Below are 23,462 nucleotides of genomic sequence, written 5' to 3'. Positions count from 1 at the left end.
ACTGTGTTTGCAACAACATCAGTTGAGAAATCAAAGGCAATTATGCCTGAGAAATTCGCTTTTAGCCTTCTACCCGCAGAAGGCAAATCCATATAATTAAACGTTCTAAGACCTCTGTAAACTAGAGACATTGCGTGATGTTGAGGGGTCAAATATTTACACTAAATCTGTGACCCTCAAACGGATCACGTACTCGTATATGTCATGTCCGGAAAATGTCACGCATTTATAACACCGTAGGCGCACCTGACGAATTCTATCCACTGGCTTCAATAGTAAAGAGACAACTTATTTACTATTTGTATATGAGCAAGCTTATTTACCCTACGTAAAAAAAATCCTTGATGAATTCTACTATTGTCAGACGAAACGCGTGGGAGATAAATACAAGTTTTTACTTTCTCAGTTCGTGCAGTGATGCTCACTAGTTTGTTCCGTCAAAAACGCTTTTAATGTGAAGTCACGTCGACCTCGACAGAAACATTAAGCTCACCCTGTCAAAATCAATGGTTTGATACCGTAAGTATCAATTTAGGTTCATCGTTGGGCTTTGATCACAGTAATGAAAAAAATGTGCGTTTCCTCACGCTCGCCGCATTTATTCTTGGGAAAATTATTTTATTGAAGGGCGATGTCGCTTAGCTTGGCGCGTCTTGACTCTGGCCGACCAAAATTGTCGAGGTGAACCCCATGAAATTCTTGTCAAATGTTTTAGAAACTTTGTCTACCCTTGATTGCACGCAAAAAAAATGCAAATTCCGAACAGTATTTCAAAACATTTTATTCATCGGTAGGGCAACCGCCTCTAATGTGACTTCCCAAATATCGAGTTTAAGAGACGACACCAACCAGAAATGTTGTCTAAGACTGACCGGTTGATACAGCAGCAAATCGCTCGATACTTCAGCCGGTTATCTGCCGTAACAAAAATTGGTTTATTGACGAGCCCCCCCCCCCCCCCCCCCCCTGTAAATATGAATGAGAACGAAGAGGCCGATGCCAATGATCTAACTTCAGAAGTCGAAACTGACCGAACAAGGCAGAAGATAAGGAGGGACTTTGCAAAATCTAGAGGAAGACTGCAGGAGAGGGTACAGCTGCTATTGAACTAAAAAATAATAATAATAAAGATATTTGCATCTCCCTTTCCTTTCATATTTATTGTCCTTGCTCACGAAAACAACTGACTATGTCTTGGGATTTCATCTAGGGAAATTTGTAGGAAGCCTACTGGTCAAATTACTGGTGGGTCATTCTTAATAAATTTTATAAGTCACGCAATTAAACGCCGGCAACACTCGATCTAGAGAGACGTAGATTTATATGTAGTAATAGAATGCTTGAAAAATATGCAGATATTTTACGATCGAAGCAGGTAAATGAATATAGAGATCTGCAGACAACACTATTTTAATTTAATTTTCGGGATAGAAGCACAGTTTTTAGTCTGATAGAACTATTGATATTTGCTCTCAAGCGAGAGCGCAGAATTTCTCTTCTGTAAAAGCCGAAGTTGTAGTACACTGGAACTTGCAGTAATATCAAACAACACACAGCATGCATCTCTCTAAACGTGAAATTTTCCATTCCTACATACAACGTTTAGAGAGATGCATTTAGGCGAAAAATCGAAGAGAAATCGTAACGTTTCTTTCTTCAGTCGTTTATTATTTTGGAGATTTGCAAAAATCAGCAGACATGGCTTTTGTACGGCACAAAACATTTATTAGTCTATAATTTGATTGTTTATCGTCATCACTGCTCATTTTAGGAGATTTTAAAGTCACATGCTGTGTGTTGTTTGATATTACTGCAAGTTCCAGTCCAATTTCAGGATAATTTGCAGATCTCTATAATTATTTACCTGCTTCGATCGTAAAATATCTGCATATTTTTCAAGCATTCTATTACTACATATAAATCTACGTCTCTCTAGATCGAGTGTTGCTGGCGTTTTCAAACAAAGACCACGTGAAAAAACTAGGTGACAATACTGTAACGCTACAGTCGAAAAAGTTACCTGTGGTGCATACTGAGTATCGGGGCTTTTGAGAAAGGGAAGAAGGACAGGGTAGTAACGGAAAGAAAAGTATGGGAAGGAATCCCTAATTTTTCTTTTTTTTTTTTTTTTATTTTTTATTTTTTAATTGATATCGATGGTTCTACATCTACGTTCTACAAACATATGTATATGATCAAAAATGCGAACACGTACATTTACGAACCATCATCTAGACAATGGGAAGGTCTCAATAATCAGGATTTTAAAAACAGTATTTAAAAAACTCAGCAATTTATTAAACTAAATGAACACACATTACGATCTTTCCCATTACTATTTCTTCTACAGTTTTGATTTTTTTGTTTCTCAAGTCAACAGTATTCGTGCGACTATAACTTGTAAAAGAAAATGAACGAGAGGTAGCAGTTTACAAACCATTCTCAGTTCAGTCGAGAAAAAAACTCGTTTTACGTCTATAATCTGTAAACTTCCATTTCACTCACCAAGAAGGACTGACCTCCTGTTAACATGTCAGCATTTTGTCCTGATGGACATTGATAAGTGTTATTCAAATATGTATAGCAGTTGTTGGAGTTTGGTACATTGCAAATATAAAGGTCATGATAAACTCCATATCCAAATGTTGGTCCATAATCTTTATCACAAAACATAGCAGATCTTTCTTGTCCACTCTTCAAAGGCATCTTTGTTGGTGACAGACCACTCGGGTTGACAAGGCTGAACAAAAATGAGTTTTTTGCTGTTTTCAATCCACTACCTAAATAATAAAAAGAAAAAATCAAAACAAAACCAGAAAAACAAACAAACAATGTGAACGATCAGACACACACTAAAATGGAATCTAATTTTTGATTGTATTTTAGAAAATACAATCAAGAAACAGAGACGCCTCGCAAGGAATTTATATTCTTTTTGGAGTTATGTTCTTTTTTGATGAATGTCCAAAAGGTCTCTTAATTTCTAAGGCTGGGGAAAAAAGAGTCTCCTGGAAAAGATGATTTTTTTACTTATGGTGGCGAGTCGCAACAATTTTTAATGAATTGCAACCTTTGAAAAGCCGCGACTCAAAAGGCGCATGCCACGACACGCGACCACTAGTTACACTCGAAACAACACTGTAAATGTTTTAGCGTGCGCGGGTTCGTGCTTGAGCTTGTGTTGCGTAATATGACGTCAAATTCAGTGCATGATTTAGAAACACAATAGCTCATTTGCCATTTTCCTGTTCTTAGCTCATTTTGATATCCTCTGTGACAGATCAGACACAAATTAAAATGGAATCTAATTATTAATTGTAATTATTGTCAAGATTTTGATCTGCTTCAAATCCTCAAGGTGGGAATTTATAACAAATTAGCAAACTTATTCTGAAAACTCAAATGTTGGGGGACATTTATGCCTTCGCAAATTCTCTGCTTGCAATAATTATTTTAGCATCCTTGTCGTAATTTTCTAACAAGAATTAAAGAAAAACTGACAGAAGAGAACAAGGTCAGTTTTTAGAACTTACCATCCCAACTTTGTTCAGTAAATCCTCCAAATATGTTACTTCCACTCTTGATCACTGTAACTGTTGGCCCTTTATTATCACAATGGGAGTGAAAGTTGTAAGAATACCAACCATCTCTGGAAGCTCGGTACAACAAAAGCTCATCGCTGTTGGAAACGCCTGGTGTGTTCTTTAACCAATTCATCAAAGTCTGCGCCTGACTAAACGAGAGAATCACTGAATCCTTGAACGGTTGAACTACAGTCGGGATTGGATCTGCTGATGGCGTTGATTCCAGCTCGTTTATCATTCCTTCGACCTAATAAAATTTGGCCTCTGCCAGCAGTTCTCTACGAATGATTTCGTCATTAGGGACAATAAGCTCCCCCGTGCGCAGATAATTCAGGATGTAACGGAAGTGGGTTCCATCTCGATCAATAAAGTAAGATCCACCCTCGCCAGGTTTTGTGTCAAATCTGCTTGAAAACATGGCGTGTAACATGGAACCTGCGATAAGGAGCAAAAAAATATTTCGCCAAGAAATCAGCTTATGTCAAATACATGCTTGTACACTGATCTTTGGGTATGCATACTAAATGGCACTCCCACTGTGGTTCAAGAGAGAGGTAGGGGTGGTTGGAACATTCCCCTTCTGTCTTTACTGCGTTTAAACATTGTGAAGATATCATACAATCATTAAATAGTTTGGATAAAATCATGGGTGGTGCATACTTTGAAAGAGCACACTGCTTAAATATTTGTTTGTACGTCTCTTGAATGGCTTCTTGTGCCTCGGTTCTAAGCCGATCTTCCTCTAGATCTGAGACACCAAGATTTACGCATTGAATTTAAAATCGAATGAAAACGAACACATTCGCTTTAGGAAAAAAAAACGGATATGTATGGAGAACTTTGTCGAGAATATGCATTCTGAAAAAAAGTTGTTCTTTACCGTCAACTAAGAGAATCTGTAATTTTCTTCCAGAATTCATAGAAAAAGGCGATTCAAACTGAATATTTTAAAGTTTAGTGGTCCATTTCTAGTTGAATCGTTAATTTGTGAGTGAATAAGCGATTCTTTGAGCCAAACCCTTTAATAGTTAAAGTGTCACCTCCGTCACGAATCATAAAATATTCGGGCTGTTTATATTTGCCCCTTTAGCGTTTGTCTGCCCACCAAATAATCAAACACCGGCAACTTCCTTTATGGAATTTATTCAGTCAATTCCATACGTGGCAAATGCACCGCAACTGGTTTTCTCTATTAATTTAGGAGCACCTTTGAATAAAAGCGGAAGACTGAATCGTTCGTTTGCGCATGAGTGAATTCTCGAGCCAAACCTTTTGAAAGTGAAAGTTTCAGCTTCCGTCACGGTTCTCATTTTATGTAAAATATGTCGGACTAGTAGTTGTTCTTCATTCTTCATTTCTCTTCTTTAGTACATCGTTACCTCCTTACTGTTTATATTTTCGGCTACCAAACAATAGAACCACCAGCATTTGGCTTTCGTAGTTTTAAAAACCATGTTCTCGGAATACGTCTTCACAAAGATCACCGAAACTTTCCTGACCTTTCGACGTTCATTTAACAGATATCACTTTGTAATATTTTAAGTAACAAATTACCTGGATCTTTAGTCATGGTCTCTAGACTTGTCGTGAACATATGGCCGCCGACATTCAGTTTCAAAATCTTCGAGAAGTGAACATGTTCAAGCTTCTTCGCCACCTCGTCAAAAGCTTCCTTCTCCTTGCGAAGCTTGTTTGTCTCCCGCTTCAGAATGTTGTGGACGTCATTAATATGCTTGTGAAGTTCCTCAAAGGTTCTATCGCTGGGTGAATCCTCTACATTCTCTGACCTAGGCGATGACGACATCTTTCTTCTGCGAGAGGCAAGACAATTTAAAGACGCACTAACTTGAATTCAGTTGGGAGTTACTACATCACGGGCGACGAGCGGGGATAAAAAAAAAAGACCCAAATACGAGTGGTCAGCGGTAAAACAACTTTCATACTTCATATATAGACAGATCATTTGTAGTATCAGGAAACAATCGTGTTGAAAAGCCGAAGTGTAAACAGTTTACTTCGCTAAATAAAATGTTAAGCAATTCAAAAGTGTTGATTGTACATATATCTTTTACTGCTTTAATAAACAATGAAGGCATCGGTGACATCCGAAAGGTACCAAGAAGAATTAAATGTACGTTTTGTAGTTGCAGGAAACAATCGTGTTGTAAAGCCGAAATGTTACCAAGTTACACTTCGCTACTTAAAAAGTTAACTGGAACAATACTTTTAATGCTCTATTAACCAACGGAGGCATCGGGAAAGGCATTGGTGACACCGGGAAAGGCATCAAGAAGAATGATATTCACGTTATGTAACTTGTTGTGTGACGAAAAAAACGTATCTTGACTTGTTCAAAGCATTAATCACAGTTGGCTTCCTTTTCACTTGAATTTTGTATCCACAGCCTAAGATGAGAAATTTAAAATTTCTATCAGCTGAAGTTCTTTTACTGCATATTATATCTATTCAATCGCCCCCAATTCACGTGGAAAAAAGGCAAGTAGGAAAACACTGAGCTTCGAGAAACAGCCATGTTAAGGCTAATGTATTTACCATTCCTTAAATATTTACAATCAAGACCACTCGTTTAGGAGACCTTTTCTCAAAAGATCCACACGTGCAAATAATGCTGTTTTCCGTTCGAAATGTTTTTCTTCCTATTCAATTGAACAACTGACTTAGCGTTTAAGCCGAGAAAAAAATCACAAAGTTTGAATTCTGGGATGTTGTCCACTGTTGGCTCCATCAAGTTACGATTCTGCACCATTGACGCTCGTGAAAATCTATCTTAATTGACTACCAAGGACTGTATTTCTTATCTTGCAAATTAAGGTCTGTACAGGACATTAAGTTCATCATCTGGTTCGTTGTTATAGTCAGCTTTAAAATTTAAACTCTACTTGTGCTGACAAGAAGCCAAGGGCAGGTGAAATGTTGCGTAAGCGTCTCCGCGAAAGGCACATCCAGACAACTTGCATGGAAAAACTGGCCGCAGCTATCGCACCCAAGCCAATCCTCTCCATCGTCGTCTTTGCAAATCTTACAGACCGCGGTATTTCTCCTATAATTGAACAAAAGATATGGGACGTCAAAGAGAGTGTTGCGGCGTTTAAGAAACAATGGTATTTGACACCATCAAAACTTACCAATCAAGGTCATCATAACACGAGCCAAATATGACAGACGTTATTCTTTCCCTTTCCATGTCCACATCGTAACTTCCATTGATATCCAACCCCTCACACAAACACCGAGCAAACTTAAAACAAACAAAGAGAAATTTAATACATTCGAAACCAGGAAGCAGTCCTATTAAAGTGAGCTTTAGCAAGTGATTATGCTACTCACAAGACATACAATCACACCACAGTTATAGCTATCGGTCTGTGTGTAATGTAGTGGTTCAACACATAGCCATGACTTGCAATTCCATCCCGTTTTGAGATCAGCAACGGCACTGCAGAGTCAAACAAAATACAGCAATTACATAAGTATGTTTTGTCTGCATGCATCAAAATAAAAAGGAAAACATTGAGTTGAAAATATTTCACCTGATGTCATCGATCAGTTCTATCAGTTTGCTCTTAGGAACTGAGGTGCTCAAAATGGTGTGTACACGCCCATTCATGGGATCGAAATAATATCTGGTTTTCTGCTTTCGATCCAGAACCTTTAAAACATAAGCAAGAGAGCGCCTAAAGATTTATTTATAATGCAAAGTCCAGTTAAAAGGTTCTTGATTAAAGTGCGTTATTCAAAAAGATTATTATCGTAAGGTCCTAACCAGAAGTGTCCAGTGATTTCCAGACTTGTTCATGGGTATAAATATTTTAGAAATCTGGGTAAAGTTCTCTCCTGACCAAAGCAAGCGAGTGCTGGAATGTCGCTTTACCATTTCAGCCATAGTTGTGTCTGCTACAAAAATATCTCTGTGGATTAAGGTCAGGCGCCACAGAACTGCTTCGATAACCTTTGAAAAAATGAAAAAGGAGAGCATTTCATGGAGGAAAGTTGTATGGAGAAGACACTCTATGTTAATAAAAAAAAAGCACCTTGTCCACAAGCCAACCAGACTGAAATCCCGCTATTGCACTGTTAAAGTTTATATTTCTTTTCGCAACCTCTGGATGGATCAATGTCCATGCATCAGAAACGGTGAGCTTGGCAGGTCCGTCGTGGAACATGATTTCTGTCATCTTTAGGCCCATTTTACTAGCACTTACACAGCCTGACTTAACAAAGCAGCTGAAGAGATTCTTTAAGAATCGAAACCGCCGGTCCTGCTAGACGATATACTTCACTTTCAGTTTTACCTGAAAAAAAATGTCAGCTTTTGAAACACCATTGCGGCCACCAAAAACGCCAGACTACCGTCCAAATCTGGACGAGGAGATGGAATTAACGTACACTGATCCGAACCTAGAATCGGACCCAGAGGATAGCCCTCCAGCATCACAACTCGAGCCAAGGCATAAAGCTGAATTAGCCAAACAACACGGCAACGAAGGTCTACGCCTTCAAAAAGAAAGCTGTCAAAAAGAAAACCTTCCGAGGAATAGCCGATCCACGCGGCAGCCAAGGAAGAGGAAACATGAAGACACCATCAGCGCAATCCAGTTCAAGAAGCAAAAAACTGAAACCTCCATTTTAAAACTGGAGAGACACTTACAACAAAAGACTTGCCCTAAGTCGCTTCAATACAAGGCGAAGTCAAACGTCACGCCTGACGAAACCTTTCGACAGGAAATAAGCGCTATTAAAAGTCACGCCGAAGAACAATACGTTAGCGCCCTAGTGCGCTTCCATCAGCGTAGACTTGTTAGTCACAAGAACAAACTTGAAAAGGCTAATATTGCCAAGTCTCGATCACAATACAATGTAAATACACGTGAAAGATCACGTTCGCCCTTGAAGAACACCGTAAATACTGATGCCGACAGGATAGACAAAATAGAAAATCAGCTTTCAGAGCTGAAAGATCTTATATGTACACGCTTTCAGAGTGATAATAAACATGTTGAAAAGTACAACATTGTCACCTCTGAAAAATCAGTCCAAAAGATTCCAAAACGAAGCTATCCTCGACGTCAAAACTCACTACAAACCGACCGAGACCTTTCAATATACACACTATTCATCTTGCCACCCGCCAGGTGTTAAGAAAGGCTTTATTAAAGGAGAAGCTATCAGACTTCTAAGAACAAACTCCTCGGAAAGAAATTTCCAGGAGGCCATGTGTAACTTCAAAACACGACTTGAAGCACGTGGTTACCCAAAAAGCCTAATTGAAAAAACGTTAACTGAGGTCTCGTTTGCGGCAAGGCAGTCGACACTTAAAAAACAAACCAAAAAAACTACAGGCAAAATATTGCTTTTTGTGACAGCATACCACCGAGGGGTTAAAAATTTAAAACAAATACTGATGCAAGAATGGAACCTCATCCAAAATCAGCCACTGCCGAAAACAATTTACAAAACGCCTCCGATTATATCATACAAAAGAGGTAAATCGCTCAAAGACATACTCGTCAGAGCGAAGCTTTAATTAAAGGCTTTTGCGTCGCAAACGTAAAACCACACAGGGGAGTCTGTGTAGGCCTGTCTATGACCTTTTCAATCAATGAAATATAAATAGGTAGTTCAGACGCAGCTTCTCGCAAGTTGCGTAAGACTGCCTTTGAAGAAATTTACCATAAACTCTGAAAGACGGCGATTCTTCTCAATTAAATTATCCCTGAATTAGGAGAGTCAGGATAGGAAACCGGAATCTGTGCACTTTAAAACACTGAGAGATTATATACCTGTTTGAGAAAATCTGTTGTGGTTTTTCTCTTTTGAATGGCTTTCTGTAAGTACATAACACGTGGAGTTCAATGTCTGAAATGAAACTAACAGATCATCCATCTCTGCTCTGTTTCCCTCGAAATATCCAAAACAATAATTGCCTTCAACAGAAAAGCCATTGAGATGTTCTTTCAAAAAGTCGATCTCTAAATCTCTTAACATTGTTGGCTTTTGGTCTTCATCCATGGCCAAATCTTCCAGGAAAAGCAAACTACAGTGCGAAAACCAAGTTCCTGCCAAATTTGATTGACATTTTTGACAACCGGAAATCATGATACTTTTTTTTCGTCACGCACGTCACGCAGCTAGCTACAAACCATATATATAATTATTCTTGGTGCCTTTCCAAATGCCACTGACTCCCTCTCCGAAGCCTCCATTGTTTATTAAAGCAGTAAAAGATATGAGTTCAATCAACACTTTTGAAAAATTGCTTAAACTGTGAAGTAAACTGTTAACATTTCGGCTTTAAAACACGATTGTCTCTGGAACAACAAATTATATGTCTCTATATGAACTATAAAAGCTGTTTCACCGCTGACCGCTCATATTTGGGTCGTTTTTTCTATCCCCGCTCGTCGCCCGTGATGTAGTAACTCCCAATTCAGTTGGAGTGATCTGTTTCCTTGCGTGACCGCTCTGCCCTAAGATTCTCAAATTTGTAATTCTAATTTTTGCAACTTCTCATGATACTATGCATTTGAACCTCAGGGCTGTATCGTCACGTCACGAAAGATAACGCAAGGTGGGTTAAACACGAATTGCAAGTGATAAATCCTAAAGTGTGGGCTAGATTTTTAGCCACAAGCGTATTAAACTTACATTAGCCAAATTTCTATTTAGCTTACTTTTTTTTTTCTCACCATAAAAGTTACACATTTTCCTCTCAAAGGTCGCTGGCAAACTGTCTCTTCGGAGGTGAAATAAGATCGTTTAAACGTCAATGACTGCGATGCTGAAACTCAAATATCTGACATGTCTTACCTCCTAATTTTATCTGTGTTTTCATATCCTTCGATGCCTATTTTCTCTTCGTTCTTGGCTGCTTCTTCGACTGTTTTCTCAAATTCCTTGTCTCTCGTATTCATCAGACCTTTGCATTTTGTTTGGGCCTTTTCTTCCTCTTGAATTTTCTGTTCTTCAAAGAAACTTCGCTTTTTACTCAGGCCCTTACCCTACTAATCATGACCTTTCCTGCCATGTTTGGCTTGCTCTAAGCGGTATTTCGGGTTACTTTAATTTTTCGATTTGTTATGTACCATCTCTCTATATTTCCTCGAGGCCTTTCCAGCTCGTCTCTTTCGCGCGGTACTTGAATCGTTTTTCGTCGGGTAATTCTTGCTCTCTGCCTCTCTCTCACTTTCCAACCTAATGTAGCGTCTTTACAACAGTTCATCAAAGTCTGGCCTTGATCGGACGACAGGATCACTAAATCCTGGAAGAGTATTGGTGTCAGCGCCTTTATTATTCCTTCCACTTCAAAAAACGTGGCCTTAGTTTGCAATTCATAATGAACAGTCTTATCATCGGGGACGATAAGCTCCCTCGTGCGCAGATAGTTCAGGATATACCGGAAGTGGGTTCCATCTCGATCAATGAAGTAGGTTCCATCCTTGTCAGGTTTTGTGTCAAACCTTCCAGAAAACATGGCATGTAACATGCAACCTGGATGAATAAGCACACAAATTAGCGTTAGTGACATTTGATTCAGGTCAAAATAGGTCGGAATTATTGAGATAAGCTACCACAATGGATAAGTTTATTCCATGGAAGACTTTTCTTTTGCTTTTTATCTCCATCTGTTTCTGCATTTACGTTTCCCCATTTAGGCTTTTTTTTCCATTTTTGATGTCCAGCCAACGTTTGTGCCGTTAAATTTCCCATGTAAGTGATCCATGGAGAGTGAAGTTCAATTTGTCTTTTAGGCAAAGGGATCTAGGCCATGGCCTGTACCTCTGGCATCGTGCCCACACGCTCGCAGCTCGTCAGTCGATTGCAATCAGTACCAGTCTTCACCCTTCTTACCAACTTTAATTCTGTCACGCAGCATCTGTGTCGCTACACTTGACGTAAACTTGGTTGCATTTCTCACCTACGTAGTTTTGCGCGCAATCAGCTGTCATGCAATCTGGACCTGCAGTCAATGTTAAGAAAGTTACCAAACAATAAAGAGGTGCCATCCTTTGCTTTGCTTCCTTGAAACTTGTGGGGTATTGCGCTTGCCGTTATGTTCTTGGGAACGCCCAGTTTTGGCATCTTGAAGAAAACGAACAAATTTAACAAAAATCGACAAAATACACGGATAAGTTAAGTAGTTTTCCAGATTTATCAATGGCACAAACTTGAAGATGCTAAATCTTTGCGACGTCGAAATGATCATATCAGGACGATGCCTGGAACGAAGTTCTATACGAATACGTATGTATATACGAATAATATATGAATATTACAAAAAAAAAAACAAAAAAAAAAAGATTATCTCACTGAGGCTAGTGTGGCTTTTTAAAAATGCTCAAAAATAGCTCCGTGCCAAGAGTGTCAGCCACCGCGCTTACTTTTTACTTTTATTTTTTTTCCATATATTATACTTACATATGTACTTACACTATACTTACTTCTTACACGATGCTTACACTACATTAACTTGCACTACTTACAATACATATATTGCAATACAATTACACTAGTCAAATTTAATTACAATTGATCTATTTACGTTATTGTTTGCATGTTAATTGTTCGAGTCACTAATAAGAATTTTGTTTGTTAATTACACTGCAGAGGGTATTAATTTTCTAGAATGTAATAGATTATTAAATAAATAGGTAGCGAAAAGAAACATATCAAAATATAAAAGTTGAGAAGAAAAAGGACACAATAAAATTTTTTTTGAAGACGAAAACATTTCCATTTGTTCCTGAATTCCTTCTCCTTATTACAAGTGACTGCAATGTATTTTTTTAGATTAATTTTTTCGTGCAGAAGTGAGACAAAATCATCGAATTGGTACGTTATGGTATTTAAAACCTTAACATATAAGAAGTATTTACCCAAAATAATGAGATGGTTGAGGGCTAAACAGCAGGTGCGACAGCGAATAATTCCGAAGATAACCTCTAGTTCTGACAGCAGCAGTCTCGTATTATTAGAGATTGAGTACCACTCCCGGAATCTAATCCAAAAAGAACTTGCGTACATGCAGTTTATAAACAAATGCCACAGGGTCTGACACTCAGAAGGACAAAAGGGACAGGAGGGCGACAAGCTGTTCGTTGGTAAAATTCGGTGAATGATTTTGTATAAGAACATCGTCAATTTAATTCTCTCGTGGCTTTGAATGGTAGGAGGTAGATTTAGTTAAGTCACTTTTCTCGGCGCCAGACGCTAAAAGTTTTTTCTCAAAAGTTGGTGAAGGTAGATCTTTAAGAGTAAGCAGCATACTGTATATAGTCTTGCATGACAGTGAACAGATTGAGGTAGGAGGCGTAACTGGGTCTTTGGAACCTTCTTGCAATATTTTCTTCTAATTTTGGGGAATAGAAGAAAGAATGCTATAATATTGTAAAAAGTTACATTTTACATTGAATTTATTGCAAAAAGAATTAAATGGAAGGAAATAGCCCTCACAGGAGTAAAAAAGGTCTCAGATTTGTTTTATTCCTGCTCGATAGCAATGAGGAAAGAATACCATTTTCTTATTCACAGTTAAAAATCGGTTATTCCAGATTTGCTGTGAGAGAACCTCATTTTTATTTTTAGGTGTGGCCGTTACGATGTCCTGCCAGTAAAAAATGATCTGTTTGTAGAAAACAGGAAGATGGTTGTTTAGGTCAAGGAGATTATAATCATAATTACATTGAAACAGCTCTGTGCCGCCAACATCGGCGGCACAGAGGAGCGATTTTGGTATGTACTGCTGTGGAGCATCCGAGTCAGAGCATAACCGTTTCACCCAGTTTAACTTAAGCGCTTTGTCAAAGAGAGAAAAATCCTTCATGTTCAAGCCGCCAGCTGTTTTTTTTCTCGATAAGGGTAGTCTTTTTTATTTTGGCGGGTTTGTGATTCCAAATAAAGTCGAACGTGATCTTGTTTACGTCTTTAAAGGGGTGTTCATGACGCTGCAGATAAAGACCAGTTTTGAAAGTGCTAATGTTTTAATTATGTTTATCCTACCAACGATGGAGAGGTCTCTTTGGAACCACATATTCAATGTTTTCTTTAAAGATCCTAATTTGTCAAGACTTTTTTTCTTTCCAGACACCTCTAGATCATATGTAAAAAATGCTTCCTAAAGAAAAAAAAAGGTAACAATAACACTTGCGTAAAGGTTTCCTGGTGATACCCAATAAAGCAATACCTCTGATTCACTAAATGTGAAAATTAAAATCAATGGGTCAGTACCTGTTGAAAATGGATATCGGCCACCGTTGAGATGTTCTCAAGCTGACGTTTTGAGTTAGCTCTGACGATGGGACAATACTCGAAAGATTATCTGGAGAATCTCTTAACGGTGACCAATTCACGTGCACATCAGGGTTTTTCTTTAAAAGCAAAATGCTCGTCGCTGCGCAATTGAACTATCCGCTGACAATGTCGAGAGATTGCTTTGCAAGTTTCGAGAGCATTATTCTGACTGCTTTTATGAAAGGGAATAGCTTCTTCCCCCCCCCCCCTCTCCCTTTCCTGTCAAATACGGTCGAAAAGTTACCTGTGGTGCATACAGAGTGCCGGGGCTTCTGAAAAAGGGAAGAAAGACAGGGTGATAACGAAAACAAAAGTATGGGAAAGACTCTGTTTGATGGTTTTTTTTTATTAACATCAATGGTTTTAAACCTTAGTTCCACAAACATTTGTGTATAAACAAAAGTGCGAACATGTACATTTGCGCAACATCATCTGCGTTATAGACAGTGGAAAGGTCTCAATAATCAAGATTTTAAAAAACTATTTAAACAATTTAGCAATTCATCAAACCAAAAGAACACACATTACGATCTTTTCCATCACTATTTTCCTTAAAGTTTGATTTTTCTTTTTTTCAAGTCAACAGTATTGGTGCAACTATGACTTGGCAAAGAAAATGAACGAGAGGCAGTAGTTTATAAACCATTTTCGCTTCAGTCGTAGGAAAAAATCTTGTTTTCCTTCTATAACCTATAAACTTCCATTTCACTCACCCTGAATGTCTCACTTCTTGTTAAAAACGTCTCGGCATTTTGTCCTGATGGACATTGGTAAGCGTTATTCAAATATGCAAAGTTATTGTTGCAGTTTGGTGTATTGAAAATACAAAGATCATGATAATTTTCACCTCCAAATGTTGGTCCATAGCCAGTATGACAATACATAGCATATCCTTCTTGTCCACTCTTCAAAGGCATCTTTGTTGGTGATAGACCACTCGGGTTGACAAGACTGAACAGAAACGAGTTTTCTGCACTTTTGTATGATCCACTACCTAAACAAAAAACAAGCTAACCAGTTAAAGTGAATGCTTACAGAATCTGACAATTTTAAAATTCCGTTGTTCTGCTATCCAATAACTAGTCACCAATTTTTTTTTTTGAATAGAGCCTTAATGTTAGGTGAGGAAAGGTCTTGTGCAATGAGCTAAATGTACCCGTCGCGCGAATGGTGGTTGCCTTTAATCTGAAAGAGCACAGACATACCAGAGGACGTCACCACAAAATTGTTTCATTTTATTTGTACAGCGAGGGGCTCAAATTTGAAACAATTTTCCGAAATAATTTTATATTGGAATCTTGACGGCCTCTTACTGGCACTAATATTGAACTCGATTTCGTTCATCACGTTTCTGCGCCCTCTGCCTTTCCGTTTTCTGAAGCAAAAGTTCCTAATTTTGCAAAGACTAAGGATAAACATTTTCAGAAACAGAGACCCTCCCTTGGAATTTACATTCGTTTTGAAGTTATATTTTCTTTTGATGAACGTCCAAGAGGGTCTCTAAATTTCTAAGGCTGAGGAGTGGAGATTCTCCTGGAAACAACGGTGTTTTAATTATAGTAGCGCGCCGCGACAATTTATAATGAATTGCGATCTTTGGAAAGGCGCGAGCCGCGACACGCGACGATTAGTCACACTCGAAACAACACACTGCAAATGTTTTAGCGTGCGCGGGTGCGTAATGTGATGTCAAATTCGGTGCCTGATTTAGAAACACAACGGGTCATTTGCCATTAACCTGTTCCTATCTCATTTTGATGTCCTCTGCGACGGAACAGACAGAATAAAATGGAGTCCAATTGTTGATAGTATTTATTGTCCAATCTTTAATCTACTTCAAATCCTCAAGGTGGGAATTTATAACAAATTAACATTCTTTTCCTGAACACTCAAACGTTGGGGGACATTTATGCCTTTTCAAATACTCCGTTAGCATTATAATTATTTAAGCATCCTTGTCGTAACCATCCGACAATAATTTGAGAACAACTGAAAGAAAAGAAGTAGGTTAGTGTTTAGAACTTACTTTCCCAACTTTGTTCAGTAAATCCTCCAAATATATTATCTCCACTCTCGATCACTGTAACTGTTGGCCCTTTGTTATCACAACACGAGTGAAAGTTGTTAGAATACCAACCATCTCTAGAAGCTTGGTACAACAAAAGCTCATCGCTGTTGGAAACGCCTGGTGTGTTCTCCAACCAATTCATCAAAGTCTGCCTCTGATTGGACGAGAGAATCACTGAATCCTTGAACGGTTGAATCACAGTCTGGATTGGATCTTCTAATGGCGTTGGTTGCAGCTCGTTTATCATTCCTTCGAACTGGTAAAATTTGGCCTCAGCCAGCAGTTCTCTGCGAATGATCTCGTCATTAGGGACGATAAGCTCCCCCGTGCGCAAATAATTCAGGATGTACCGAAAGTGGGTTCCATCTCGATCAATGAAGTAAGATCCATCCTCGTCAGGTTTTGTGTCAAATCTGCCAGAAAACATGGCGTGTAACATGGAACCTGCGATAAGGAGCAAAAACATATTTCGCCGAGAAATCAGCTTATGTCAAATACCGTTTATTTTGCTGCTGGGCAAAGTGCGAGGGTTTCGTATATTTTAAAGAAGGAGGAATTTTTAGCCGTGTGCTTAAATCAAGTGTTGTTACTAACTGCGATAGTGGGCTTCCACGACTATAATAGATCATCCGTGCCTTCACCAATGCAAAATCGGTAAGAGTAATGCTGATAGGATTTACTTCAGGATACATTATGTACTGTACTTTCTCATTACTAACATGATTTCTCTCAAATTACATCGATAATGGAAAGTCTGCAATCACTATGACGTGAAGCCGTTTAGATCCTAAATACATGTATTTTAAATCTTGATCTAATGAAAATGTATAATCAAGAGAACGATGCTGTTCTGTTCCTCTTACATTTTATGATTAAATGTTGCTTATTTGTTTCGGTTTTTTTAATTTTTATTTTTTTAAAGTTACCTATTTGATCTTTAGTCACTATCTCTATGCAGCTTATCAACAGTATATCTGGTAGATCTATGGAAATCTTGGAAGAGGAGAATTAGGTGATTTCATCCTAAGTCATTACAACTATGCAAGGAGTTTGCGAAAGGAGATGGAAATCATACTGGTTTTAATCCTTTGACTCTAAGCTAAGGGAAGCTAGCATCTAATTTCTTCTTAGAAAATCATCCCTGAATAAAGGATTTCGAACAAAGAAGTCGCCGTCAAACTAAAATTTGCCACACATGATGTTAAAAACGAAGTTTCCTTTCTTTACGCAAGGACCAGCCTTTATACAAAGATATTAACAATTGCCTGGAACAGTAATTTTTGTTGGTTATCTGCCTATTTCTGGAAATTCAGTGCAGTGTAACTAATCAGGGGGTCTATAGCATTTTAACAGGTTCTTCGGGCAGGCGTCTTTTTGCCTTTTCCCCGTTCCCTACCCCCATCGTACACCTCAAATCCAAATAAAAAAAACTTAAATTAGCTGGTTGTATTGTTTTTTTTTACTTGTCATGTCGGTAAGTTACAAGCATAAAATATGCTCTATCTTAATTTAATCATCTCAGACTAACTTATTAATGTTATGCCAAAATGTAAGCCCTGATAGAAAGATGCGACTAGAATATCCAGGATATGCAGTTTTTTTACCCTGTTGCATTTTTGTACCCAATTGGTTACTCTTGAGATTAGTTCTCGTATCTGTCAAATATAAACTTTAAAAAATTTAATCTAGACAATCTTTTAAAATAATCACACTCTGCTTTTACCGCCGATGACACCTTATTTGAAACATACTCGGTATAACATTATCCACTGAATGAAACTAGTGGACAGCGTAGATTGTTCATTGCATCAGTGCCGAATCCAATTTAAAAAAATAATTAACTAGGAAAGCTTGCAGTTAAAGATACATCAGTCACATTGAGACATCAACAAATACACGGAGTTAAATATAAACCTAGTTCGTTTCAGCTCATTTCCAAAACTTGTTGTAAGCGAAAAGACACCACTTTCCGTTGAAAGTATTCACTCATGATGGCTGACGATCTTTCGTATATTTATTTGTTATTTGCATCCTCCGTCTTGTTTTTCAAATCTGGTTATTTCTGACAGCAAATGCGCTCTCTCGGCGTTAGTAGCTCTTGGCGTAGATTACTCATTTCACCTTCTTAGTCATTGTTTTCTTCCACACTTTTGGCTCGTTTTGGCTTGAAACGATACCATTTAAGAACTGTCGTGACCACGATCGAAAGGTAAACCGTCGACATAGGCGGGGGTAATGAAAAGTTGGACGATTTGTGGTCATATCTAAGCTAATTACCTATTCAAAATGGCGGTGCACTTTGGCGACTTTTAAGTGGGTTTTCATTAAGATCAGAGCAACTTTGGAAACTGAAAAAACGGTAGCTAACTCGGCTTAGTGTAAAATATGTATTGGTGGCTACAAAAGATATGCAATTTTTTGAGTGACCTTGTCCTTTAAAGCAATTATAGTTGACCCTCATTGTGATTCCAAACAATGTGACACCATGCATAACAATATTTCGAATTAATTTCAAGATCCTTTAACAGCTCTTATTAGTCAGTGATTCTTACTGTATGTATTTTTAAATGTAAGAAACATGACCTAAGTTACCTGGATCTTTATTCACGGTCGACAAACTCGTCGAGAAAAGGTGGCCGCCAACATTAAGTTTCAGCATCTTCGAGAAGTGGACATGCTCAAGCTTGTTCGCCACGTCATCAAACACTTCTCTTTCCTTGTAAACTTTGTTCGCCTCCTGTTTCAGAATGTCGTAAACACCTATAATGTACTTGTTTACTTCTTCGAAAGCTTCATCGGAGGGTAATTCGGACACTTCTTCGAGCTCTCTCGGTGAAGACATCTTGATTAACTAGAACAGCAAGACACCTTAGCGCAGCACAAAGTGATATTACCGAGCCTTTTCAGGCATGCAAAGTTAACATGAGCAGTCGATTCCGGGATTTATTCAATTTCTCGGAAGCAATGTATAATTGAGTGGTCACACGCATGTCTAAAAATAGGAGCATGCGCGATTAAGTGTTGCCACAAGGAGACCCTACTTTCATCACTGATTACAAGACGTCCTTAAAATGCTTCTTGATGCTGTTTCACTCTTGGTTCTGGTAAATTGCGTACAAATTTTTCATTCTTACGATCGAAGTTGAATCAAAACTTGGACTGTTCATAAGCATTTACGCGAAAAAAATCTCCAGGATACAATCCCCTTGAAAATAGTTCAGAAAAACTTGTACAGGAGTTGAAATAGTTTTACTCAGAGAACCCGGCCAGTTACACATTAGTTTAGAGTTTATCGACACGGAAAAAATTAGTTAATTTTGCGTAGCTCAGTCATAAAGCAGAATGTTATGTTGCTCTTCTTTTCTAATGACAGCATTTCAATTCAGTTTAGAAATAATACGCAAGATTGTTCGAAAGGCTCCTTATTGCGCTACAGGATTAAAATCTAGCCGGCTCGGTCTTGAATTATTTCATAAAACAAGTACAATGAGGCTAACATATGTTGCTGGCTTATATTTAGGGATTAGAGGCGTAAAAACTCACACGTTTATCTCAAAGCACACAGAACAGAACTCAGGAGAGTAAATCACACTACAGGTGAATAATTATTAGATGCCCATTCTTGTATATAGTGGCTTTGGTACTAGTAATATGCTAACCGCTGGCCGAAATCTAGGCAGTATCACGACAGGGATAGACAGATTTGTCTTGACATATAGTCTTTGCCCTTTGCCCACTCGCACAGTGCCAAGACTGTTAAGAGAAAAAAAAACGCATGATCAACATTTTGAACGTGGACAGCCCAATTGCCATGCGTTACGCTTGTTTTTGTTTTTGTTTTTTTTTCTATATTTTTTTATTTAGAGAGCAGCTTCGGGCAAGACGCACCTGGTGTACAAAAATCCCAACTTCTTGTCCCCTAAATTTTTGTTCCATACGCAGAGAATGACAGACGGTTAGCGCTATTCCTTTGATTGTTTAACGAACCTAGGTATGGTCCGGTCTGAGCCTCGAATTAACCCCCGACTATCTGCCAGTTTCACAGTTCAGCGGTCTCCCAGCTGTACCGAGCTGGTCAAAGGAGGGAACATTCTCCAACTCAGATCTGAAATTTTCTTAGCTTCTTGCAAATAAATTGTTCTAATCAGGCGATAAACTGATAGAGTCCCAAGTGAGCCTGGGAGATTCATTACCGGCACTGCACGTGTGTGACACACCCAGCTGGCAATGCATAAAAAAAAATTCAGAGAGCTAACTTGATTTAGAAACAAAATGGGTCATTTGCCATTTCCTGTTCTCAACTCATTTTGATGTCCTCTATGACCGAACACACAAACCAGAATAGAACCTAATTGTTGATTGTATCTGATGTCAAAATTTTAATGTGCTTCAAATCTTTAAGGTAGAAATTTATAACAAATGAACAAACTTCTCCTGTACACTCAAACGTTGGGGGACATTTATGCCTTTGTAAATACTCTGTTAGCATTAATTATTCGAGTTTCTCTTCGTGATTTTCCGACAAGGATTTGAGATCAACTGATAGGAGAGAACTAAGCCAGTGTTTAGAACTTACCACTATCCCAACTTTGTCAGTTTACTATATCCTCCAAATATGTTATTTCCACTCTCGATCACTGTAATTGTTGGCCCTTTTTTATCACAACAGGAGTGAAAGTTGGAAGAACACTAACCATCTCTAGAAGCTCGATACAAGTTCATCGTAGTTGGAAAAGCCTGGTGTGTTCTTCAACCAATTCATCAGAATCTGCCCCTGAGTTGACGAGAGAATCACTGAATCCTTAAACGGATATACTGCTCGTTCCAGCACGGTTATCATTCCTTCAACGTGATAAAATTTAGCTTCTGCCAGCAGTTCTCGACGAATGATCTCATCGTTAGGGACGATAAGCTCCCCCGTGCGCAGATAATTTAGGATGAACCGGATGTGGGTCCCATCTCGATCAATGAAGTAAGATCCATCCTCGCCAGACTTTGTGTCAAATCTGCCTGAAAGCATGGCGTGTAACATGGAACCTGCGATTAGGAGCAAAAATATATTTCGCTAAGAAATCAGCTAATGTAGTCAAACACATGCATGTATACATATCTTCGGGATGCACTCCCACTGTGATAAATGAGAGAGCTAGGGGTGATTGAAACATTCTCCTTATTTCTTGATGCGTTTAAACATTCTGAAGATATTAAACAATCATTCAATAGTTTGGATAAAATTATGGGTAATGCATATTTTGAAAGAGAGTGCTGCTTAAATATTTTTTTTTACGTCTCTTGACTGTCTTCTTGTGCCTCGGTTCTAAGCCAATTTTCTTCTGAGAAAACTAGATTTACGCATTGAATTTAAAATAGAATTATAACGAACACATCCGTTTTATGAGAAAAAGAAAGTGGAAATGTACGGAGAGCTTTGTCAGGAACATGCAGTCTGAAATTAGCGCGTGGAGGGCTAAACGTATTTATTGTGTACAATTCTCAGAAAAAGCTGTTCTTGACCGTCATCCAAAAGAATCTGTAATTTTCTTCCGGAATTCATTGAAAAAGGAAAATTCAAACTGGATATTTCAAAGTTTAGAAGCACATTTCTGAACAAAATTAACAAAATTGACAGAGTCATTAATTTGCGCGCGAATGAGTGAGACAGACCCTTTTAAAGATAAAGTGTTATCTTCCGTCACGAATCATATAAAATTACTCGGGCTAGTTTATCCGTGCCCCTTTAACGTTTGTATTCCCTTCAGAACAGTCGAACTGATACCTTGCCGAACCTTAACCAAATCATCTGCTTATAAATCCCACCCCAGGGCCTCGCTCGTATTTTGACAGTACTTATACAAATCATAGCTGCTAACCCGTCACTAATTTCTTTGTTTTATATTTCCACAAATGACAAAGGCATAGCAGCTGGTTTTCCCAAGTAATTGATAAACGTCTTTGATTACAAAATTTGCACATGAGTGAGTCGTTCATTTGCGCATGAGTGACTCCTAGAGCCAAACCCTTTCAGAGTGAAAGTTTCAGCTTCCTTAAAGGTTCAAGTTTCGTTTAGAATTTGTCGGGCTTCTAGTTGTTCTTTATTCTTCATTTCTCTCCTTTAGTACATCGTTACCTCCTTAGTGTAAACGTTTCTGTCTAATAAAAATTAAACCACTAACATTTGGCTTTTGTATGTTTTAAAACCATGTTTTCGGAATACGTCTTCATAAAGACGACTAAACCTTTCCAGACCAATCGAAGTTCATTTAACAGAAATCACTTTGTAATATTCTAAGTAACAGTGAAATTACCTGGATCTTTAGTCATGGTCTCTGGACTTTGTCATGAAGATATGGCCGCCGACATTCAGTTTCAACATCTTCGAGAAGTGAACATGTTCAAGCTTCTTCGCCACCTCGTCAAAAGGTTCTTTCTCCTTGCGAAGCTTGTTCGTCTCCCGCTTCAGAATGTCGTGGACGTCATCAATATGCTTGTAGAGTTCCTCAAAGCTCCCATCGCTGAGTGAATCCTCTACATACTGCGACTTACGAAATGACGACATCTTTCTTCCGCAAGAGACAAGATAATTTCACGACGCAGTACTGAATTGGAATGATCTGTTTCCTCGCGTGACCGCTCTGCCCCAGTGATAATAGTTGTAAGCCCTTAGATTCCCATATTTGTAATTCTAATTTTTCCAATTTCTCATGGCAGAATGCATTTGAACTTGTCCCGTCACGTTACAAAAGAGAACGCAAGCTGAGTTAAACACGAATCACAAGTGATAAATTCTAAAGTTTGTGCTAAATTTTAAGCCACAAGCGTATCAAACTAAAATTTATCAAATTTCAATTTGTATTTAAACGTCGATTTTTCTCAGAGATGTTGAAACTGAATGTCGGTGGTCATAAATTCACGACAAGTCTAGAGACCATGACTAAAGATCCATGTATTGAACTTTACTCAGCATATTACAAAGTGATGTCTGTTTAATGATTTCAATTGGTCTGAAAAGTTATGATAATACGCAAACTAAGGACTCAATCTTCATCTTTTAATCAAAGGCATCTATAATCTATGTGAGAAACCAGCTGCTGTGCATCTATCATTTATGGAAATTGACAGGAAAGATGCCGTGAAGGAAACTGTCGGTGTTCGATTATTTGGTAGGGCAGACAAACACTTAAGGGGTAAAGATAAACTAGCCCGTGAAATTTTATATAATTCGTGACGGAAGCTGATACTTTCATATTTAAAATGAAGGAATCACTCATTCGCGCACAAGTAAACGACTCTTCATTGGAAATGCAATACTAAACTTTTGAATATCCAGTTTGAATTGCCTTTTCTTACGAACTGCGGAAGAAAATTACAGGCTCTCTTGGTTGACGATAAAGAACAACTCTTTCTGAGAACAGAACAATGAAAACGCGTTTAGCCCTTAACACTTCAAAATCAGACTGCATATTCTTCAAAAAGCTCTTCGTACATTTACACTGTTTTTTTCT

The 23,462-nt window shown here is 38.3% G+C and overlaps 3 protein-coding genes, 1 non-coding gene and 1 pseudogene across 4 annotated transcripts in view; 1 reads left to right on the top strand and 4 right to left on the bottom strand.

Moving 5' to 3' along the window:
- The window catches only part of LOC131793486 (glycine dehydrogenase (decarboxylating), mitochondrial), a 202,057-nt gene that overhangs the window by 28,185 nt on the left and 150,410 nt on the right, over positions 1-23,462 (top strand). The gene's annotated exons all lie outside the window — the stretch shown is intronic.
- LOC131780736 (uncharacterized) lies at positions 2,314-5,455 on the bottom strand. The gene is made up of 3 exons (XR_010715807.1): positions 5,139-5,455; positions 3,534-4,019; positions 2,314-2,780 (listed from the first exon to the last, which is right to left on the bottom strand). It is a non-coding gene; the product is annotated as an uncharacterized protein (transcript).
- Positions 6,102-9,888, bottom strand: LOC136277254 (uncharacterized). Its single transcript, XM_066159018.1, has 6 exons — positions 9,386-9,888; positions 7,369-7,554; positions 7,136-7,254; positions 6,933-7,041; positions 6,731-6,843; positions 6,102-6,645 (listed from the first exon to the last, which is right to left on the bottom strand). The coding sequence occupies exons 1-6, from the start codon at positions 9,440-9,442 to the stop codon at positions 6,474-6,476; spliced, it is 756 nt and encodes a 251-aa protein (XP_066015115.1). The 5' UTR covers positions 9,443-9,888; the 3' UTR covers positions 6,102-6,473.
- On the bottom strand, positions 14,236-19,315 carry LOC131793491 (uncharacterized). Its single transcript, XM_059110907.2, has 3 exons — positions 18,553-19,315; positions 15,919-16,404; positions 14,236-14,886 (listed from the first exon to the last, which is right to left on the bottom strand). Exons 1-3 carry the CDS (start codon positions 18,800-18,802, stop codon positions 14,576-14,578), a joined length of 1,047 nt encoding a protein of 348 aa, XP_058966890.2. The 5' UTR covers positions 18,803-19,315; the 3' UTR covers positions 14,236-14,575.
- On the bottom strand, positions 19,472-22,714 carry LOC136277255 (BTB/POZ domain-containing protein KCTD4-like; annotated as a pseudogene).

The sequence above is a fragment of the Pocillopora verrucosa genome, chromosome 12 (assembly GCF_036669915.1).
Source record: "Pocillopora verrucosa isolate sample1 chromosome 12, ASM3666991v2, whole genome shotgun sequence".
Classification (NCBI taxonomy): Eukaryota; Metazoa; Cnidaria; class Anthozoa; order Scleractinia; family Pocilloporidae; genus Pocillopora; species Pocillopora verrucosa.
This window is presented reverse-complemented; position numbering and strand designations above follow the sequence as displayed.